Below are 22,588 nucleotides of genomic sequence, written 5' to 3'. Positions count from 1 at the left end.
GTTTTCTCTAGCAGCAGTTTTGTGATGCATAAGATTTTTTTCTTTTCTTCAAACTAAAGCATTTAATGTTTCATGAATTTGTTTTACATTTTGCTTAAAAGTATTTCAATGTTGTATCAAATATACATTAGATAGTACATTAGTACTAAATTGTGACAATTTACCCCATATAATGGTTTAAATTGTCACATTGTAATAATGTAAAGAGAAAATAGGTTTAAAATCAGCAAAAAAGAAATGCCCCTTTTTTCAAGATGCTGTATTTTTAAAGATAATGTAAAATCCAAATAAGCTTTACAGATCTTTATTGGAAAGGGTATTTAAACAAAGTTTTTCATGCCTGTTCAATAAACCATAAACAATTATTGCACATGCACCTGTGGGACAGTCACGTACGGTTTACTGGAGGAAGAAAATTAAATTCACAGTTCCAACAACTTTCTACTGACTCTGAAAAACACCAGGAGAAAGATGCCCAGGGCTCCTGATCACCTGCATGAAGATGCAGGAGGTAGAGCACTGCGGATGTAGCCAGAGCAATAAACTGCACTTTCTGTAATGTAAGACACCTAAGTGCTAGTTGGAGACTGGAAAGACAGCTGATAGTTATTGCAGTGGCAAACCACATGTGACCATGTACCCTCAGTGTTGCAAGTGAGAACTTGAAAGTGCCCTGGTGGAAGAGTGGAGTAACATCTCACAGCAAGAACTGGTGAATATGGCTCAGTCCATTAGGATGAGATCCACTGTTAAAGCAGATGCTGGACACACAGACACTCAATGCAACTTTTCACATTATTAAATTTTCTGTGAAAGCTGCTCAGTTTATGTCTCAGCTGTTGACCTTTTTTTGTTATTACAAATATTAACTTTGCTTGCTGAATTTAGTATATTAGCCTCCTTTTAAGATAATTCATATTATTTGCATTTGTGACACTTTTTATGACAATTAAGCACATTTCCTCCCCCATTCTCATTAATGCACAGTGCACTGTCATTCTCATTACTGTAGTACAACAAATAATAATTTCTAATGATTTATAGTGTTGTGCTGCCTTTCATTTATGCTGATTTACATTAAAAATAATTGGCCTGGTTGCACAGACTGGGCTTAGCTTGAATTAAGAAAGACATTTAAGCAGCTTTTATAAAAATGCCTTAGAAGAAAACGTTACAGGTGTGCATCTTGACACAAAACAATATGACTGGCATGTTTTAAGATATGTCAGAGCAAGATATTTTTAGTTGAGACAGCTCAAACATACATTTTAGTCTAGGACTAGCCTTAAACCGTGTCTGTGAAACTGAGGGATAGTGTTTTTTTATTGTTAGCCTAGCCTAAATATCAGAATGAGAATGTACAGCTTCTCTTTTCTATTTATTTTGTGGTGAAATATAATAATGTGGTGAACATTATATTAAGATTCGCTTGTTAGGGTATTGTGTTTAAAGGCTGGTTTAATTTAATTTTAACCAGAATGATCTTAAAGTGTCAATGCTTCAGGTTCCTCCAAACAATCCTCTTCAATTGCGCGCCACACTCATATCACAAAACAAACCCATAACCAAACGCAGCCTCCGGACGAAAGTCTCGCCAAGATCAAATAACATTTACATTTATTAATTTGGCAGATGATTTTATGCAAAACATTTTACAAGGAATAGTACAACACAAACATTTACTCACTTCAAATAAAGTTTGTTCATCTTCTCTTGTCCCAAACCGAGACCAATAATAAGTTAACCTGATGTTCACAATTCACTTTATTATTCAAATGTACAGGACACATATTTGAAATTTCAAAGGTAAGGCAATTGAATCGTTAAGTTAGTTTTTATTTATTAGTAATTCTCGGTGTGTAATATCGCCCCCCTGTGGCTTTAAATATTAAACAAATGAAACGATGGAAAACACACGAAACACTGGGGAAAAAACAAAAAACCTCTCTTACAAAACACATAAGTGGTTACAAATGGACTTTCTCATGGCACTTTGTGATCACTGTGAAAAATGTAAAGCGTAGGTATGAGACAAATCAAAATATTGTACGATACAATCCAGATTCACATTTCACATCAAGCTCGAAGTCATAAAGTGAGTGTGAAGGTTACGAAAGTGTGACATGCTTGCACGCGAAGCAAAAAGAAACCCATATTACCTCATAATCAGGCCTGACTCGGTCGAGCTGTGTTATGATTGTTTTCAAGTCAATATATAGGCTACTGATTGTAAACTTCGTACTTGACATAAGCTGATATTCTGACTCTGCAAGACACTCAAATATACAGTAAAGAACTTATATATATATATTTATATATATATATATTAAAAAAACACTACAGACACAAGCTCACCGCCTGAGCACATTTGCGTGGCACATAATGTAAGTCAATACTAATATATTTTACACTGTGTGTAGATAGAGGCTATAACCATCAGAGAAGAAACCCGGAAACCACATTTCACAAACAAACATACCTGGAATAATCAGACACACCTGGGTACTGTACACACCTGGATTAATACAGTTTATAAAGCAGAAACGTATTACTCTGATGCACCTCAGCAGTATTTGGCTGTATATTCCTGACTATAAAGCGAACATGGGTCTGGGGGATCGGACACATCAAAACAAAGCACGTTTCATTCACACGCATCTTTGTGTTGTCTGGAGATGGAGACGTGGAGCTGGTCACATGAGGCGGCCGCAGCAGCTGGACTTCTGCTTCTCTGACTCGATGTAATCATGGATCTTGAACTTGGGCTCGTGGGGCTGCTGGATGTTTCTGTGCTTGAGTTCTCTGTGTGGAAATAAAAGAGAAAACATTCATCAGTTTCAGTGTAATAAATAGAAACAGGAGTTCAAGGCAAACTTTGAATGACGGTTTGACAAAGCCTTAAAAAACCTTGAAGCGCTTACGTTTGCATAAACTTGAATAAACGTACTGAATGTGCACTTGTAGTGTACTTGAGTATTTATTTTTTTTTTAAACTACTTGCAGATAAAATATTAAATAAAAGAGCACTTTTAATTTACAGAGAGTGTAAAAAATTGTGGTAACACTTTACAATAAGGTGTCATTTATTAACATTATGTAATGTATTAACTAACATGAACAAACAATGCACAATGCATTTATTACAATATTTATTAATCTTTGTTAATGTTAGTTTATGAAAATACAGTTGTTCATTGTTTATTCATATTAGTTCACAGTGCATTAACTAACGTTAACAAACACAACTTGTGATTTTAATAATGCATTAGTAAATGCTGAAATTAACATTAACTAAGATTAATAAATGCTGTAGAAGTATTGTTCATTCTTAGTTCATGTTTACTAATGTTGTTAACTAATGTACCTTATTGTAAAGTGTTACCAAAATTGTAATACTTTTATGACAGTTTCTTAATACTTTATTACAGCGAAGTTTTTAAAAGTGTACTTGCGTCAAAAAGTTTTACTTTTAAAATCATTTTAATCTATTTTTGTTGATATTTTAAAGTAGTACAGATTTTTTAATGCAATCTATAGTGCATTATTCAATATTAAATTTAAAGTTAATACATTTTAAATGTACTAAAGTGCAACTTTGCTACAAATGTGCAATAACAAATATATATTAAATAAATGACGTTTAATTAGAAATTGCATTAAATTTCCATAAATGCATTCGGCAACACACTTTAACCATATTTTACAGGCAATAGAGGTATTTTTATACTTGTAATAAAAGTGTGTTGCTGAATGCATTTATGGTAAACTAAAATATAATTACTATTACATAAACATGTGATTAAGTCCTACATAAGTGGGCCAAAAAAACACTTAAATTCAATTAACTGCATTTAATATAAATGTGAACTATAATACAACCATTTAATCTCTATTATATTAATATCAAAATTAACATGCAATTAAGAGTCTGAAAAAAACATGGCTCTTTTTCATTAGTATTAGTAAGTTGTTGCTAAATTGAGTGGTTTGCAAACTAGGGTGGAAAAAAATGGTGTATGATTTACTTTGAAACTATTTCTACTCAGAAATTTGACAAATAACTACAAAGAAATGGAAAGTAACACATTAAACATGAAGTTTACATTTTGAAATATAAAAACTGAAAGAGCATTTTCTTGTCAAATTTACTCTAATAATCTGTTTTATTTACAACTTCAAAGCATCGGTAACACTTTACAATAAGGTTCATTAGTTAACTACATTAGTAAACATGAACTAAGAATGAACAATACTTCTGCAGCATTTATTAATCTTAGTTCATGTTAATTTCAGCATTTACTAATGCATTATTAAAATCACAAGTTGTGTTTGTTAACATTAGTTAATGCACTGTGAACTAACATGAGCTAACAATGAACAACTGTATTTTCATTAACTAACATTAACAAAGATGAATAAATAGTGTAATAAATGCATTGTTCATTGTTTGTTCATGTTAGTTAATACATTAACTAATGTTAACAAATGACACCTTACAAAGTGTTACCAAAGCATCTATCATTTTACACAGTGTATGTGGTTGCTAATTTGTTGGGTGGGTTCCCAGGGCATTTTTTTAGGCGGTTGCTTACTGGACAAAAGAAAAAACATTTAAAGAGTGTCATGTTGATGTTACTTGTTTCAATCTGTATACAAACAATAGTAATAGTGACATTTGTGCAAAATTCACTAAATGTTTATAATATATGTGACCCTGGACTACAAAACCAGTCTTAAGTGTCAATTTTTCGAAATTGAGATTTATACAGCATCTGAAAGCTGAATAAATAAGCTTTCCACTGATGTATGGTTTGTTAGGATCGGAACAATATTTGGCCGAGATACAACTATTTGAACATCTGGAACCTGAGGTTGCAAAAAAAATCAAAATATTGAGAAAATCGCCTTTAAAGTTGTCCAAATGAAGTTCTTAGCAACGTATATTACTAATCAAAAATTAAGTTGAGATACATTTATGGTAAGAAATTGACTAAATATCTTCATGGAACATGATCTTTACTTAATATCCTAATGATTTTTGGCATTAAAGAAAAATTGATAATTTTGACCCATACAATGTATTTTTGGCTATTGCTACAAATATACCCCAGCGACTTAAGACTGGTTTTGTGCTCCAGGGTCACATATTAAGAAAATCCTCAAACCTTGCTATGGCGTAGAAAGCGAGTTCCACATTGACACCGGTCTTGGCACTGGTCTCCATGAAAGGGACTCCATATTCCTTCAATAAAGAAAAAGCAGAGTATTGCCATTAAATAAACTGCGATGTTTACTGATAATTTGTAATAGCAGGTATGTTAAAGTCATTTACACTCATACCTTAGCCAGCTTCTCCCCTTCTTCATGTGTGATCACCCTCTCAGCGGCCATGTCTGACTGTACGAACACAATTACATATTAATATAAAACAGCAATGTATTTGTGGGTACTTGTGGAAGACATTGACTTACTAAAGTGAAACTACCCTCAAATACAGCACATGTTCTGGTCAAATTCACCAACAAGAGTGAGAACAGAGGTCCAGTGGATGAGGCACTCTCTTTTATCAGCTGTTGTGATTTTATTAAACATTCTGTGTTAAGCCTGACAAATGACAGTCTGAATTTTTTTTTTTTTTTTAAACAAATCAATTTATTACACATTTAGACAAAAAAAGTTTGCAAATGTGTTTCACGTTTTATATCATATTTGATACATTTTACGACTCATATAGTATGATATAGGAGAATATGGAGCTCATGCTGAAGGAGGAAAAAAATCTCATTAGAGGCTCAAACTGAGCAGAAGTACGCAATTCGGTGCAGCAAGAATAAATGAAATTCTGACAGCTTGTAATGTAAATCAATGAGATCTTTATAACCTTACTTTCACTGTAAATGCATTACTGTAAACACTAGGGGAAGAGCTGAAATGCTCTGTGATAACTTCATAACGACACAAATGCTGATAAAGCTCATTCCAATAAAGCCTACTGCATCATACAGTATTTGATATGCAAATACCTAAGTGCTTTAAATTAACATGATGAAAACTCTCTCGAAAAACCGGTTGAACACAATCTACTGCATGTCTTCTGTAGTCTGTTAGATAGTTTAGAGTTTATACTTCATAAGCAAATAAAAAGCCTTTTAGTACTATAAATATTTAAATACCATCTTACTTCTTTCTTAAGACATATTATTTGGAGATATAGTGTTACATAAAATGCATATGAATATCAGTTGTAAGTATATTATACTGTAATATACTGTATTATGTAAGTCTGTTATACATCTCTTTGATTTACATTACAAGCTATTGGAATTTCATATGACTTCTTTTGACTAACTGCAAGGTGGGTTAAGGTGTAAGGGATGCATGGGTCAACAGTGTAACTATAAATGCAATTACAGATGTAATTGCATGCAGGTATTTTTAAAATATAAGTATCATGTAAAAACACATGTACACAATAAGTGCATTGTACAAAAAGATTCATTAAAAGTAAGTACATAGTAGTTAAGCCACATAATATAAAGTGGGACCTTTTTTTTCTTCGAGTTTGAGCACCATATTTTCACTATATCATACTATATGAGCAGTCAAAGCCTGATATAACAGGTTACACTTTATTTTAAGGTGTCCTAGTTAGTGTAATTATACATTTAAGTACTGAGTTATATTAACTGCATGTACTTACTATATGGTTATGGTTAGGATTAGGGTTACTTGCATGTAATTATGCATAATTAATTGTTATTATAATATTAAGTACATGTAATGTGTAACAAGGAGGCTTTCTGGCTCCATTAGGGGGCCATCTAATCCAGTGCAAAACCAGTTAGAGCAGTTATACCAGAACACACCCTAACCACACATCAAGAGACGACAAAAGGTGATGAAAATGCTTGCGTTTAAAATGAATTACCACCTGAAATGACACAGTGACACACAAAAGGTGGAGAAGCATGAAGGAGATACATTTTTTAAAAACACTGATTTGCAGCTCTCTCTCATGTACATTAAAACATTATTTGCACCTTTCAAGAGGGGCTGGTTCTTTCTATTCACTCCTTTCAGGAAGTCCCACTTACCTTGTTGCCAAGCAACATGATGACCACATCCTTCTGTGCATACTCATAAATTTCAGTCAGCCAGGCCTGCGTAGCGATAGACATGCAAAAGAAAAAAGAAAAAAAAAAAAAAAAAAACTTTGAAGGACAAGAAACGCATCTGCAGTAGAAATGCATGTCATTTCACAACCCACACTAACAGCAGCAAGGAAATGACAACAGCCAATAAATATATCTCTAAAAACGTCTTGAAGTGTTTGTTTGTCTTACTCTGATGTTGTCGAAGGAGGACTTTCTCGTGATGTCATACAGCAGCAGCAGAGCTGTAATGGAAAGCACAGCATGTTCAGATCACTGCGTATGATTCAGAGCTGAGCTCGATTGTAATTAAACACTGACTCAAAAGTCTGCCGTGTTCTTCAGGAGTTGTGACTGTACAAATTTAACCGCAGTGTTTAAAGTTCACTGCAGTGATCTTCCACAGAGACTCAAGCTGAATGAAATGCACTACTGAGAAACCGTTTCTACATCTATGATATATATGGGATAAATTCATATTTGCCTTATTTAAATCCAGATGGCAACATATATGTATAGGCAGCAGCTATATGCACTAAGGGAAAATAGCAGTATTTTCTTAGAAATATGCTATTTACACAGTGCAAATAGTGATAGATTGTATTTACGCTATGTTATAATAGCAGGATTTTCTGCTATTATACTACTTATTGCAATTATCTGCACCTCAGTATTGTAGTACATTAATAAAACAGTATGCAAGAATAGCGCATTGAGTGCAAACTATAATTTTAATTCAAATTATTAAATGGATGCCGGCTCATTGGGACAATAAAGCCCTCCCTATACCTACCCGATACTTTATTTTCAATTATTTACTTCATTTTTATTTCCGATGTAATATAAGATTTGAAAAGGGAGGGGAAAAGTTTGGCAAAAGGCGGATTCTTATTTAAATTCTTATTCTTATTATTTAAAGGTGATTACATCAAAAAGACTATGACATGCACTTTACCATCTGCACCACTGGAGGTGTTGTTTGACAATTATCTTTTGTAATGTTGTCTAGCCATTCACACGTTGGTGGGCGGAATTAGTGTAAATAGCCTCTGCCAACAAGGCGGCTTATTTGCACTTAGTGTATATAAACACTCTGATAAATGCACATACACACACACACATATATAGTCATGGCCAAAAATATTGGCACCCTTGGTAAATATGACCAAAGAAGGCTGTGAAAATGAACCTGCATTGTTAATCCTTTTGATCTTTTATTAAAAAAAAAAAATTCACAAAAATCTAACCTTTCACTGAATAATAAGAATTTAAAACGGGGGGCCACAATTAACTGCACCCTGTTATTCAATACTTTTTGAAACCTCCATTTGCCAGTTTAACAGCTCTAAATTTTCTCCTATAATGCCTGATGAGGTTAGAGAACACCTGACAAGAGATCAGAGACCATTCCTTCATCCAGAATCACTCCAGACCCTTTAGATTCACAGCTCCATGTTGGTGCTTCTTCTCTTCAGTTCACCACTCATTTTCTACAGGGTTCAGGTCAGAGGACTGGAATGGCCAGCAGAAGCTTAGTTTTGTGCTCAGTGACCCATTTTTGTGTTGTTTTTGAGGTTTGTGTTTGGATTATTGTACAGTTGGAAGATCCAAACATGGCCCATTATAAGATTTCTAACAGAGTCAGTCACTTATTGATTTTTTATCTGTTGGTATTTGATAGAATCCATGATGCCATGTGTCTAAACAAGATGTTCAGGACCTCCAGCAGAAATATAGGCCCACAACATCAAAAATACAGCGGTATATTTCATTGTTCACATTGGGTACTTTTAATACCTGTGTTCTCCAAACCCATCTTGAGTGTTTGCTGCTAAAAAGCTCATTTTTTAGTTTCATCTGACCATAGAAACCAGTCCCATTTGAAGTTCCAGTCGTGTCTGATAACTGAATATGCTGGAGTTTGTTTTTGGATGAGCGAGGAGAATTTTTCTTGAAACCCTCCCAAACAACATGTGGTGATGTAGGTGCTGTTTGACAATTTTTTTTTAAAGGTTTTCTGACCCCGAGACAACTATTTTCTGCAATTCTCCAGCTGTGGTCCTTGGAGAGTCTTTAGCCACTCAAACTCTCCTTCTCACCGTGCATTAGGACAATATAGACACATGTCCTCTTCCCAGTCCCGGCGCCAGACACAAATTCACAGACGGGCATTTCATTTTTTCAGGGGGGCACTAGATCAACCTCATTGCAATGCATAATATCATTAATTATGAATTTAATGGACAAAAAACGAGGAAGAATTGACGTACCACTCCACTGACGCAATAGACAGAGGAGTCGTAAAGATTGGACCTAGCCTACTGAAGCAGTCTAAACACACATCGCAGGGCTCAACATCAACGCTTGTCCGCTTATCCGGGACAAGTGGATTTTTTAAAAGGCCAACTGAAAGAGAATTTTACTTGCCTGACCGGACAAGTAGCCTAGTCTGATTAAAACGCTAATAACAATCACCAAAACGCGATAATGATTCTTCATCATTTAGTCTAAATGGCGATCGAGAGTGTATAATGTAATGACGTTAAACAAGGCTGCGCTGCCTCTCTCGAGGAGAAATAGAAACAAATGAGCACAGCAAACACAAAGTGAGTTAAGAGTGTGTTAAAGTGAGTTAAACTCAGTTAACATACTGCAGTAAAATTTAGAAATGTGGAGTTTTTATAACATGATACAGTTAAGCCTGCAGGATTTCTTCTGAGGGTACGGTGTCATATGTAATGGTAAAGTGATTATATTTCGTTTTGTTTTTTATAAAGCTAATATAAAAACGTTTGGAGCACTTTTTGTTCGTTAAATGTAAGGTTTTTTTTTTTTTAAGTAACGACCAAGCGGCCAGCGGCAGACAGTGAGCTGATCATAGCCTATGTTTGATCAATTTAGCCTTCTCTAAGCACCACGACTTGCCTAAAATAAAATATATATAAACAGTTCAAGCATCACAATGTTAGTTTAAATTTTTAAACTATATAAATGTGCGCTAGGTGCACATCTAATCGTTTGTGTGAAGAGTGGAAGCTGAAGCGCACTTTGCAGGACATGGAGGCGCCAGAGCTGTCACTTGCATTTTTTCTTGATAGTGGAAACAACTTAAAATATGCCGTAATTTTTGCTTATAAAGAGTAATACATCATTCGGAACTGTAAAGGGTCTACTTTTATTTGTGTGCATTCACAATATCAACAAAATGTTGTGCTTTTATTAAAATAAATAGGAAAACAGATGCGCTTGCCGTCTGGTCTTGAACAGGAGCGCTTCACAATGATGAACTGAAACTCAATGAACTGAGTCACAAATAAAATAAATATATCTATAGAAAGCTTTAAATTACTACTTTAAAACGAAATAATTCAAATCGAAAACAAAAACTCTTTCATTATGTAATCCGTAAAGATGCATTTCTCTCTAAAGGCACGTCCAATGAGGAGATGGCGAGTCATTTTTCATCACCGTCTAAAATATAAAAATAAGGAAAAGCCTAAAACAGGCCCGATTATATATATTTTTCTGATTTTTATGTTGCTCTGCTCTGAATTCCTTAAGATTTAAAGGATTTTCTGGAACGCAATTTTGTCTGATGTGTGAATTATTTATTAGCCTATTTTTTAATCCATGCCGCAAAACAGTAAAACTTCGTAACGCCACTGGATCCTCAAGCTCTCAGCGAAAGCTCGTAACTTCACCCCGCCTCCTTTCAGATTGACGCACCGCGCACAGCCTGGAGGAGACAGATCTCCGCTTTTTCGCAATGCATAGGTAAATAAATAATAACTGATGTTTGAATAGTACAGCGTTTTCTTCACTCAGCAGGCTCGTCCAGGGCGGGCACTAGTGACTCACAGGGTGGGCCAGGCCCCCCATTGCCCGCCCATGGCGCCGGGACTGCCTCTTCCAGGCAGTTTCATAACATTTTATGTTGATTGGAAATTCTTAATTATTGCCCTGATGGTGGAAATGGGAATTTTCACTGCTCTAGCTCTTTTCTTAAAGCCACTTCACTAATTTGTGAAGCTCAATTATCTTTTGCTGCACATCAGAATTATATTCTTTGGTTTTTCTCATTGTGATGGATGATTAAGGGAATTTGGGCTTTATTTTCCCTCCTATTTATATTGCTGTGAAACAGGAAGCCATGGCTGGATAATTTCATGTTCATAGTCACCCTGGAGTGCTCAAAATTGTGAATATGAATGGGAATATACTTCAGAGATATTTTACTCATAAGAATTTCTAGGGGTGCCAATAATTGTGTGCAACATGTATTTGAGAAAAACATTTATTTCATAATGATATTTTCCCCCATTTTAAATTCTAATTATCCAATGAAAGGTTAGATTCTTGTGAATTTTTAAATAAAAGATCAAAAGGATTAACAATGCAAATTAATTTTCACAGCCTTCTTTGATCATATTTACCAAGGGTGCAGATATTTTTGGCCATGCCTGTACATACACATACACACACACACACATATATATATATATACATATATATATATATATATATATATATTTATATATATCTGTTACCATTTGGATTTAAATAGGCAAATACATAAGATTTAATGACTGAATCATTATTGCATTGATTAATGTTTCTGGCATGTCGTGCGTTTGTCAGAAAAAAAAAAAAAATCTTACCCTAACTGATGCAGTGGTTAGATTTTTATTTCTCAAACAGCTATGTTGGAAGACCCACGCACATATTCCAGAATGACAATACCAAAATTCATCAGGCTCAAATTGTGAAAGACTGGCCACAACAGAGTCCTGACCTCAACCCCATTGAAAGTCTTTGGGATGTGCTTAAGTCAACTTTACACTGCTTGTCCAAAAAAAGTTTCACAGTCTACTACTTCATTAACCACCTTTGGCTTTGATAACATTGCACTTTCATTGTGGCATTGTTTCGACAACGTCATACAACAATTTTTTTCCATCAAGAGTTGCAATTTTTGGCCGAGATCTTGTATTGACAAGAGTCGAACCACTCTGTAAAGTGGAATATGTAAAAGTACATGTACATGTATATTTATTCAACATTGGATTAAAACATTTTATTTAACCCTCCTGCTGCCAAACTATGGCTTGATGAACTGATATCTACTCTACACCTGGAATGAACTAGATATCTCTTCAAAGGCAACACTGGACAATTTTGCAAGATTTGGGACCCTTTCTTCTGTTACCTCAACAGGAATTCTATTCCTTAATGCAATGTATTGTAACTTAAATGTTGTGTCTCTATATCACGGTGTTATATATTAACAGGCTGGGGAAGAGGCGTTACATTTAAAGCCTTTTTTTTTTTTAGTGTATAAGAAAAATCATCCTAACTTGTGATTATTTCAAGTTTATTCGATGACTGAATAAAAACTTATTTGACAAAAAAAAAAAAAAAAAAAAATTTGTTGTTACCCTTATTTTATAAAAGCATTTTCCCAAGGGAGAACATTACAGTGATTTTACCAGTGTACTCCACATTTGCAAATAGGAACATCAACTTTTCAGAGAACATTTTTTTTTTTACAAAAATATGTTGAGCAAACTCAAAAATCTGCTGAAGCTGGTTGCCTTATTTTTTTTTTTACATAAGGTTTAATGATGGCAAATTTACACAATCACAATGAAATGAAAATCCAAAAAATCTAATTATTTTTGAACATTAGTATCAAATTTTTTTTTTATTATGTTGTTATTGCTGCTATTTTGTAAAAGCATTAAGTCACTTGAGGCTGAACATTACAGTGATTTCGACTGTTTACTTCACTTTGTGTCACGCCCAAGACCCACGGTAAAAATGACTTACTGCTTTAAAAAGACTTGTAATAAAGCAAAGGTGGCATATTTACCCTGAGCGTCTCTGTAGTACGCGTGAGTAACACTGCGGAACCTCTCCTGACCGGCCGTGTCCCAAATCTGCAGGAGAGAAGCATTAACAGGTGAAGCATATGTCATGAAGGGGTACATTTAGGACACTTGACTGGGGGGGAAAAATGTCCCAGTTAACCTGAATTGACCCTACATATCAACATGAACCACATCTGAAATGTGTAATTTTTCCAAATCCGTTTTAGAAAGAGAGAAACCTGAAACCATTACGAACAATTTGTTTTGTGATTTCATCCTGATGTAATAAACCTGATCTTTGTACAGGCAGGAAGACAACCAAATTGAATTTTGTGAAGAAAATGTGAGCGGCGCTTGCCTGTGCAAAACACACCACCACATGCAGTCTGGCTGGTTGCTAGGGCATTCCTAGGTGGTTGCTAAGGTGTTATTGGTGATTTCAAGTCAAGAGTTCACTCCACAGTCTTTATGACATTCTGGTCTGTAGATACAGCTTGGCTACCTCCAGCATTGGGAAAAGTTACTTTTAAAAGTAATGCATTACAATATTGTGTTACTCCATAAAAAAAGTAACTAATTGAATTGCTTAGTTACTTTTTATGGAAAGTAATCCATTATGTTACTTGTGCGTTTCTTTTTGTCACCGGAGCTGGAATTGCTCATTCATTTTTAATAACAAATGAGGAAAAAGTTATATTTTTGGCATCTTTAAAGGCCCTTTTACAACAAAAATAAATAAGCGTCAGGCTGAAGGAAGTGCCAATGTGCCCAATTTCTCTCAACATGGAGAAAGGAGAGATATCAGAGAATAAATGGGAAAACAAAGTAACTTGCATTACTTATCTGAAAAAGTAACTCATATATTTTCTTGTAAATTTAAAAGTAATGTGTTACTAGTTACTCGTGTTATTTGTAATGCGTACTGGCTCCCTCCTTCACTCTAAAGCTATTGGATTTTTGTAATCCGTTTGATCATCCAGCAGGTGAAAATCTGATCACGATTTTTGAGGCATTATTCATGCCTATATGACAAATAGAACAGGACAGGTGTTCAATACAGCACTCAAATCAATGTAATTAATAGTGATGCTTGTCTTGTTTGCTTACCTGGAGTTTGACTTTCATGTTATCCACAGTCACCACCTTATTCTACAGGCAGCAGGAAGAAGAAACAACACCCATTAAAACACAAAAAAAGTACTTAGGAAACCACATCATACTTTCTTTTTCACAAATGAAAGACAAAATAATGAACAGTAAACAGTTTGTTATTCAAGGAAATCACGCACGACCAAATAGGAAAACAATTTAGCTACTACTAAAGTGAGATCTCTAACTGTGCAATTTTGTTTTTTGTGTGGCCAGGCTCTCCACATAGACTTAATTATATAGTGCAGATGAAATAACAGACCAGCTCCCTGCTTAATTTCCTGTTGACGTCAGCCGTTACTTCCTTTGTGAAATAAATGTTTTAAAAATCGCACCTTCTGCACTGAGAGGACCAGACTTATCAGATGTTTTCATGCACCAAATGGCAGTGCAATCAGAGACGTCAGTCACACAAATGGAAGTGAGAATTTCAAAGATGAGTAATTATCATCCGCAGACATTCACATACAGGCACCCATTTAGGCCGACCAATCTTTCAATTCTGAATATCTACACAGCGACTGTAGTTAATGCTGACGGATCAAAAACGTAGGCGTTTAAAGCCAAAGCGTGTCATTTTTTTCGCCACTTTCTCCTTTCTCAGCTTAACATGCAGAGAAAACACAAAGTAGTCTGATTTCTAGGTGCCACCAGTTACACAGAAACGGCACCCTTCAACTTTTCATCATGTCACATTATCAGCGACAGGAGAGTAAATGACAACAAAATGCTTATGTGGTGGACTATAGAGTAATCGTAATCACAAAGACACACTTTGGCTGCTTACTCCTTCCAGGAAGCTTTGCATAAATTAAATCGGAGCAGAGCGCAAAGCAATTCGAGGAGAACATTAACCGGTTCAATAAGAGCGCTGGTATGTCTCCATTGTTCCTTCTATCACCATTGCATATCTGACTTGAATGAAAACATAAATCTTTTTCTTGACAGAAGTGAGTTCAGCAGAGCTCAGGTGTCTCATTGTTTCTTCAAGAGCAAGCCAACAAAAGCTGCAGAATAAGATAAAATGATTAGGGATTGGTTATTTTTAGAACTGTTTCAGTTTGTTTTTTTTTATACAGGAACATAAAGCTTAAAAACGCTCTCTATATTTTTCCAAATTTTAACAATACTCAAGTATTGATATTTTTGCATTTGCTCTCGAAATCAAGCAGAAGTCATCATAGTCAGGTGAATTTCTATAGTGGTAAATGGAAACTACAACAAATATAATTTGTGGCATTCCTATTTGTTCCAATAGCAAAAGAAAAAAAAAAAAATCTATGACAGCCTTTATATAACTACAAAAGAGGAACAAAAATGGAGAGATAGGTTACGTTGGTCAGACGAAAGAAAGATGTCAAATTTGCCATCACTCACTATGTATTTTAATCAGTTTAATCACATTTAAAAAATGAAAATATCAAAAACGTTGGTAGATGAACGATGTGGAAATGTGTCTGTGAAAAGATTCCACTGTTATGTACAAATAAATTGTTTACGGCAAAATCAGCACTAGTTAAAAACATAATAAAGACATAGTAACCACTTTGCTTTTAACTAAATGAACACAAAAGGGACATCTAAAAATAAAAATCATATGTACATGATACAAAGTATGAGTAAAAAGCGCTCCTTTTATAATCACCGAAACTGTCTATCGCTTCAGCGCAAGTTTACTGAGCTCTGCAATCTTGCAAAAACATGTTATCAAAACTGTCTACGCTGTAAAAAAAAAAAAATAAGTTGAACCAACTTAAAATTAAGGCAACCAGCTTCAGCAGATTTTTGAGTTCTCTCAACTTGTCGTTTTAAGTTTATACAACAAAAATGTGAGAAATCACCCACAAAAATAAGTTGAGCAAACTCATAATCTGCTGAAGCTGGTTGCCTTAAAATTTTAAGTTGGCTCAACTTTTTTTCTTTTTACAGTGTATACCGCACAACCAATCTCTTATTTACATTGCGTTTCCACTTTGTTAGTTATAAAGAAAGGATTCACAAGCACATAAAAACACAATAAGTGAGTGATCTGAATGAAACTCCAGGGTTTTGAGTCGTACTGAGTGGCTGTGAATTTAAACACCTCTGATTGGTCATTGCGTTCAGCTCAACAGACATGTCTGTGATTGGCTACAATACACAACGCTGTTTTTAGAAATAAACCTTTGTTTTACATAGAAACCTTTGACGCTTTTCACAAAGCCCTCACACAAATAGATACAGGAACATTTGAAAACAGTCCTGAGAAATGAGTGAAATTGGTTTATAGACTTTTAACATTATTGCAATACTCCCTAATGCGATACTGTCGGCAAAGATATTGATAATGTCGCTAAAATTTCTCTCAGCCCTACTTATGAGTTATTGATTTATGTTTGAAATTTGAACTTATAGTTCAAAACTAAATATTCCCAAAACTAAATCTCAAACTCATTTTGTTCCAAACCTGTATGACTCACTTACTTCCACAAATCACACAAGAAATTAGCAAACCAAAACAATAATAATTAGAATTTTGGTCTGTTCCTCACACATATCTATCATATGACTGTGTAAGATAAAAGAACATAGTGAGTCATATGAATATTTGCGCTTCTTTCATGGTGGGTTTTAGAAGCATGATGGACCCTTTGGTCACTATTCACTTCCACGTTTGGAACGACATGAAGGTGAGATGCCAATCTTTTTTTGGATTGAACTATCCCTTTAAATTAGTGTCAGTCGTGAACAAATATTGATGGTACTTCCTCAAAAGTACTAAAAGAATCAATAATGGAAATGTTAAAAGACCGGGATCAAAGCCAGAATCGTTACATTCCTTACAATTTCCATTCCTGCAATGGCGATGATATATAACTTTTGAATATTCATCTATCAGTTGCTCTAGGAATCTGCTTGATCTCTCCAAGTCTCAACCTATTATTTGAGAAATGGAAACACAACCTTGTTTCAGTTACAAGGTCCTTTTGACACCGGAAAGGATATCGATTTATGAAAAACATACATCTTTCAGGGCCTCAGCCTATCCAGCATAAATCAAGCATAGCCATCAATTTGTTTTAATGGCTTTCCATTTCTCTGGCATCAGACTTGCTCTGCTCTGGCTCCCACACATCCTCATGCTGAGCAAGTGCTACAAGGAAGAGCCCAAAATAGACACAGGCTATAGTGCTGCCGCTGTGCCATTCAAAAAAAAAACTACCAGCACAGAAACGCTTCACTGTTTCCCTGAGCCGCAGCAGATAAGATGCTTCATTTCAGACTAATTTTAGACATTGTTGGCAGGCGATCAAAGAATGAGGGTTTAAAAGCTTTTTTGAACTTCCTAAAGACACCTTCTGTCTGAAAGCATGGCACTTTCTACTCGAATCTGATGTTTGAAACCGGTCCACATCACATGCCAAGCCTTTACCGTTTCAAGGTCTTTTATTATGCTAACCTTCACTTCCATGCAAAAACACATACTGTGAAACCAAATTGACTGTCTTGGCTTGAGGGCAAAAATCTATTTGTGAAGCATGACAAACTATATTTTCCTCCAATAAAACACACACCCTTAACGCCAACTGACAACGGCCTCTTACATTAGCATGTTGGTGTATTAACCGATGATGACTTCCGAAAATTAAAACATGACTCTGACATATTTTAAATTCAACGTTTGAGAAAATAAACCCAAAATATTGATAACTCATCTTGCATTTAGGGGCGTATACCAATTTTTGTCCAATCAAATGCTCTCTACAATGACAATGTCGGTAGTGATTGTAATTAGCAAATGATTATAATACAGGCCGATGAGCTCTTTGGTAGGTCACACTCAAACTTTCTGTTTTAATAGGATATGCATAATTTCTCAGGGTCTCTAAAGTCTTGGTGAAACTGAAGTAGCACAGATCTTTTCTTCTGTATTGTGACAAAGTGTAACAGATTATTGTAAAAGGAAACGTAATGTGAGACTTGGTAGGGTTCTATCCATTGGTTGTTGATTGGATTTTGAGATGTTGTGGAGAATTGTGGAGGGACGGGGTTTAAGTGGACTAAATTACTCGAGGTCCAACATATGTCAGATTGCAAGGTCAAATAAAAATAAATAAATATGCATGAATGAATCATTCACAATAAGACCAATAACATGCATTTGGAAAATACCCAAGTACTTTCATGATGTACTTAAAGTGCTCTATATTCGCGCACAAATTTTGTACTTAATATACTAAAAATTATTATTTAGTACTTCTTAAGATAAACTTAAGATCAACTACGTGTGCTCAACTGTGCTATTTTGGGACACCATGCATATGAACTAAAATGTATTTAGTTACCACTTGTAGTACACTTGAACCCATCTTTCATACACTAGTACACTCAAGTGTACTACAAGTGGTGACTAAATACATTTTTTAAATACAGAGATAGTATGTTAAAAGCGCATTTTAGTTAATATTCATGGTTTCCCAAAATAGCACAGTTGAGTACACTTCTTAAGTTTATCTTAAGCAGTATTAAAGAATCATTTTTAGTATATTAAGTACAAAATTAGTGCGTGAAAATAGAGCACTTTAAGTACAGTATGGAAGTGTACTTTTTTTTTAACCTGGGAAGTACGGGTGAGTTTTCATCTCACGCCGACTTTAAATACACCCCAGGTAGGTTTTAACAAAAAATTCTATCTTTTTCTCCCCAACCAAGTGCTTGGCAGGTGCAGCTCAAGACCCAAAGTGGCGATGGGTTAATCATTTAGCCAGATTGAAACGTGAACGAGCATCAGATTGGCCTGTTATATCCAAACACTCCAAGACATCTTGAGTGGCACAATGGCTTCACAGATTTGCCCGAGAGGCTGCTGGACTGCACCAGCACCACTTCAGAAGACTACAGAGATTTGCACAGTTAAATGCCAGTAGAGAGTGAATACAGTGAAGCACACACACACACACACACACACAACCTCTCTATGATGGAGTGCCAGAACAGCTTATTGATTAGATGCTGGATGTAAGTGTTAAAGGGTCATATCATATTTTTCCTAAACATCATGTTTTTTTTTTTGCCTCTGAGGTCCACTTATAATATTAGATTTTGATGAATAATTTGCTCCCCCTTTCTAACTCTCAGAATTAAAGAAAAAATATTTTGAAGAATGCTGGTAACGAAACTGAATGGACAAAAAAAAACCTGTTTTCTTACGTTCCACAGAAGAAATTAAGTAATACATGCTTGGAACGACATGAAGGCAAGTAAATGATGACAGAATTTTCAATTTTGGGTAAATTATCTCTATAAGTCTGTGGAATAAACACCCTCGTCACATGTGAAATGAGCAACAGCATTTGCTGTGAGCTGCCGGTTTGCTTTCGGGTTTAATATAGTTTGTGATGTCTCATCCTTCAACAGCAGCCTCTTGGCAAAGCGGCATTATATTGTGACATTTGTGTGATTCATAAAACAATCTGCACTAAAATGTGCAACTCAAACTGTTAAGATGAGACTGAAACAATCGTGGACCTTTTAAAAAAAACTAAAAAAAACAAGCTGCTCTTTCTTGACATCATATGCATACTTCTATTGTTCGTTAAATAGAAAACGACGTAAAGGCTTGTTTACACCAAAGATGATAAACACTAGTTATACGGCTTTATAAATTCTAATTCTATGAGAACCTGACTAATGAATGTTCTCAGAACACTGGTTAACATGTAAACAGAATGTTCATTTGAATGTGGTTTAAAGTTCTAAAATGCATTTTTATACATGGTTCATGAATTTTTTTTAAACATTTAATTTGGATGCATGTCTTATACGTTTTAAGACATTACTAGTCTTGTTTCAGAACATTTAGAGGACATTCATAACTAACGTTCCACTAATTTTTGCTAAATCAAACCGTATCGAGCAGCTCTGAAACTTACAATACATCAAACGCTTATTTCAGTTCAGCAAAAAATAGATTTTTCATGATATGACCTCCATAAACATGTTGTATATAAAGAGAAGCAAACCAGCTCCATCCACTGCTGGCTCACCCTAAAGTCTATCCCCACTGTGGCAATGAAGTTGCCTCCCAGAAAGGCACCATCTTTAAAGCGCACCAGGACGCAGGTCTTCCCCACTGCCGAGTCTCCCAGCAGCATCACCTAAAGGCATCAGGGTCAGAGACAGCTGTTAGGCCTACAACCACATCCTGGTTTAGTTTAATGAGCTCTAACTGTTCACCAACTTTATGTTAAAGTCAACACTGAATGACATTCACAACCCCAATTTACTTCCATAAATTGGCATTTTTGAGTGGAACAAGACAAAACTGTCAGGTTAGAATCAGTTTTATCTGATGGAAAGTGTGACAGGTGGTTAAGAGAAAGGGATTGTAAACACGAGTGAATCAAATTATTGAGAGCATCATAAACCAGAAACATGCATTTAAAAAGTAATTAGGGTTATTTTTGTTTCCATGTTGACTTTAACACCAAAACGCAGTTGTTTTTAACAGAAGAAAATGCTTTGTAATTGAAAGGAAACTCAAATTGTGAAATATATTTGCCCAATTGTGTATTGCTTAATATTCTTTGCTGAAACTACTGTTGCTCAATTCCAACATTGCATAACCTATTGTTTATCACTTTAAATCTACGCATTTTCTTCACTTTGAAGAAGACCGAGGCAAAAACAGCTCCTCTTATTGGATTAAAATAAATTCTCAAGGGATCATTCTGGGTTCCCTGAGACTTTTATATCATTGTGTCTCTTAAGAGTACATCAATACGTCTTCAGATGCGTTGAGATGACTCCCTCCCTGAGTCAATATTTATCCACCAGTGAGGGAGAAGTCAAACTACTATCACATTACTTAAATATTAGAAAGTAATGCATCAAATAATTTAAAAAAAAGGTGGTATACTTTATATAGCAGTAGTTCTCAACTGGTGGTTTGCGACCCAAAACAGGTTGTGGGCGGCAGGGAAAAAAAACAACAAAAAAACAATGTTAGCTATAAGATCAATGCAATAATGATAAAATGCAACTGACTAACATTACAGAATAAAAATAGGGTTAAAATTCAAACGGGAGAAGAATACTGTTATATTAATAATTTTGCTTGGTTGATTATAATTTGAATGACTATTTTCTTTACTTTTATAGCATCAGTCATTTTAATACTGCGTTTAGTCACCACTTTGGTCCAAACGCCAAACCAGTTTTGAAGAACCACTGCTATATTGTACCAGTAGACCGTGTACTACTATTCAATTTGCATGCAAAACGACATGTTTGCAGCCATTTAAAGTGAATTCAGACAGTAGCATGACTGTAAACATGCCTTTGCATTCTTGAAAAGTGATTTCCGAGTAGAAGACGCACGCGCGCGCCACAGGTGCCAACTAATGCTGGGCAAATTTTTCAGACACAACAACAATACAAATCATGACACCAGCAATAAACTAAACAATAAAATATAACTCACACCTTGAAGGCAACATCAAAATACTCATTGACCGAGGCGCATCGCTCCAGCATATTTCTCGACGTTCCGTTTTTAACACCATTCTCCATCAATGTTGCTTTTTTGATTGACATCGCGGAAACAAATAACAAGGATCTTGCTTTCGATGTTCTTCTCAAGACGCGCCGGGTGACTATATCACAAATGCATCACATAGTGCATCTAAAACGCGCCCAAACTTCATCAGATGCTGCCTGAGGATGAGGATATATGAAGAAACCCAAAAAATGCATCTATCCGAAAAGCGTCCTCTTCATCATCATTAACGCGCAAAGACGCAAAGCATGATCGTTATCGTGCAGTTGCGCGCATAATCTCACACAGCACAGAAGCAGATCGCTCCACAACGCACATGAGCAACAGGCTCCCGTGGGTAACGCACACACACACACAGGTGCCAGATCACATCTGATCACACCGATTGAGAGGAAGAGACCGACCAATGACACCCATCAAGCGACGCGACTAAACCAGACGCGCCCATTACAATCTGCGAACTCTCGGTAGCGCGAGCGCGCCGCCTCGTTGATTATTATAGGAGCGTTGTGGTTTTGTCGCGTCGCGTCTGTTGAGCGGCAAATTCTACCCAATATGTTTTCTATGTGCAATAAAACCGCTTTTTTCTGCAGGGGGCGCTTCAGGGCTCAGAATGCTCAATCCTCCATTCAACCTCATTCAAATCTTAGAATATTATGTTTTGATTTAATAGAGGCATTTGTACACCAGAACATTTAATCGTTCAAATGTATTAATTCCAAGAAATAAAAATGAAAATCCGAACCAGCAATCTCTAATAATTACATGGAAAGAAATGGCATCGCAAACGACTGTGATTGGTCCATCCTAACAATGCGGTGAAAAGTAACATGTACCACGTGACAACACTTTTGTGGCGCCTCAGAAGCGGACATTAATAAGGT

General features: G+C 35.4%; 1 protein-coding gene across 1 annotated transcript; it reads right to left on the bottom strand.

The window, feature by feature from the left end:
- Positions 1-1,600: 1,600 nt before the first annotated feature.
- Positions 1,601-22,193, bottom strand: zgc:112183 (uncharacterized protein LOC550410 homolog). Its single transcript, XM_058771369.1, has 9 exons — positions 21,632-22,193; positions 20,194-20,304; positions 14,126-14,167; positions 13,021-13,087; positions 7,344-7,396; positions 7,095-7,160; positions 5,341-5,397; positions 5,166-5,242; positions 1,601-2,802 (listed from the first exon to the last, which is right to left on the bottom strand). Exons 1-9 carry the CDS (start codon positions 21,740-21,742, stop codon positions 2,694-2,696), a joined length of 693 nt encoding a protein of 230 aa, XP_058627352.1. The 5' UTR covers positions 21,743-22,193; the 3' UTR covers positions 1,601-2,693.
- Positions 22,194-22,588: the final 395 nt, after the last annotated feature.

Source organism: Onychostoma macrolepis, chromosome 03 (assembly GCF_012432095.1).
Source record: "Onychostoma macrolepis isolate SWU-2019 chromosome 03, ASM1243209v1, whole genome shotgun sequence".
NCBI classification, from domain to species: domain Eukaryota; kingdom Metazoa; phylum Chordata; class Actinopteri; order Cypriniformes; family Cyprinidae; genus Onychostoma; species Onychostoma macrolepis.
This window is presented reverse-complemented; position numbering and strand designations above follow the sequence as displayed.

Excerpts from the sequence above, each read along its gene's own strand:
- zgc:112183 (XM_058771369.1), bottom strand. The coding sequence starts at position 21,742 with ATGTCAATCAAAAAAGCAACATTGATGGAGAATGGTGTTAAAAACGGA. Across the intron at positions 20,305-21,631 it reads ATTTTGATGTTGCCTTCAAG|GTGATGCTGCTGGGAGACTC; the intron begins GTGTGAGTTATA and ends TGATGCCTTTAG. Across the intron at positions 5,398-7,094 it reads TCATGTTGCTTGGCAACAAG|TCAGACATGGCCGCTGAGAG; the intron begins GTAAGTGGGACT and ends GTGTTCGTACAG.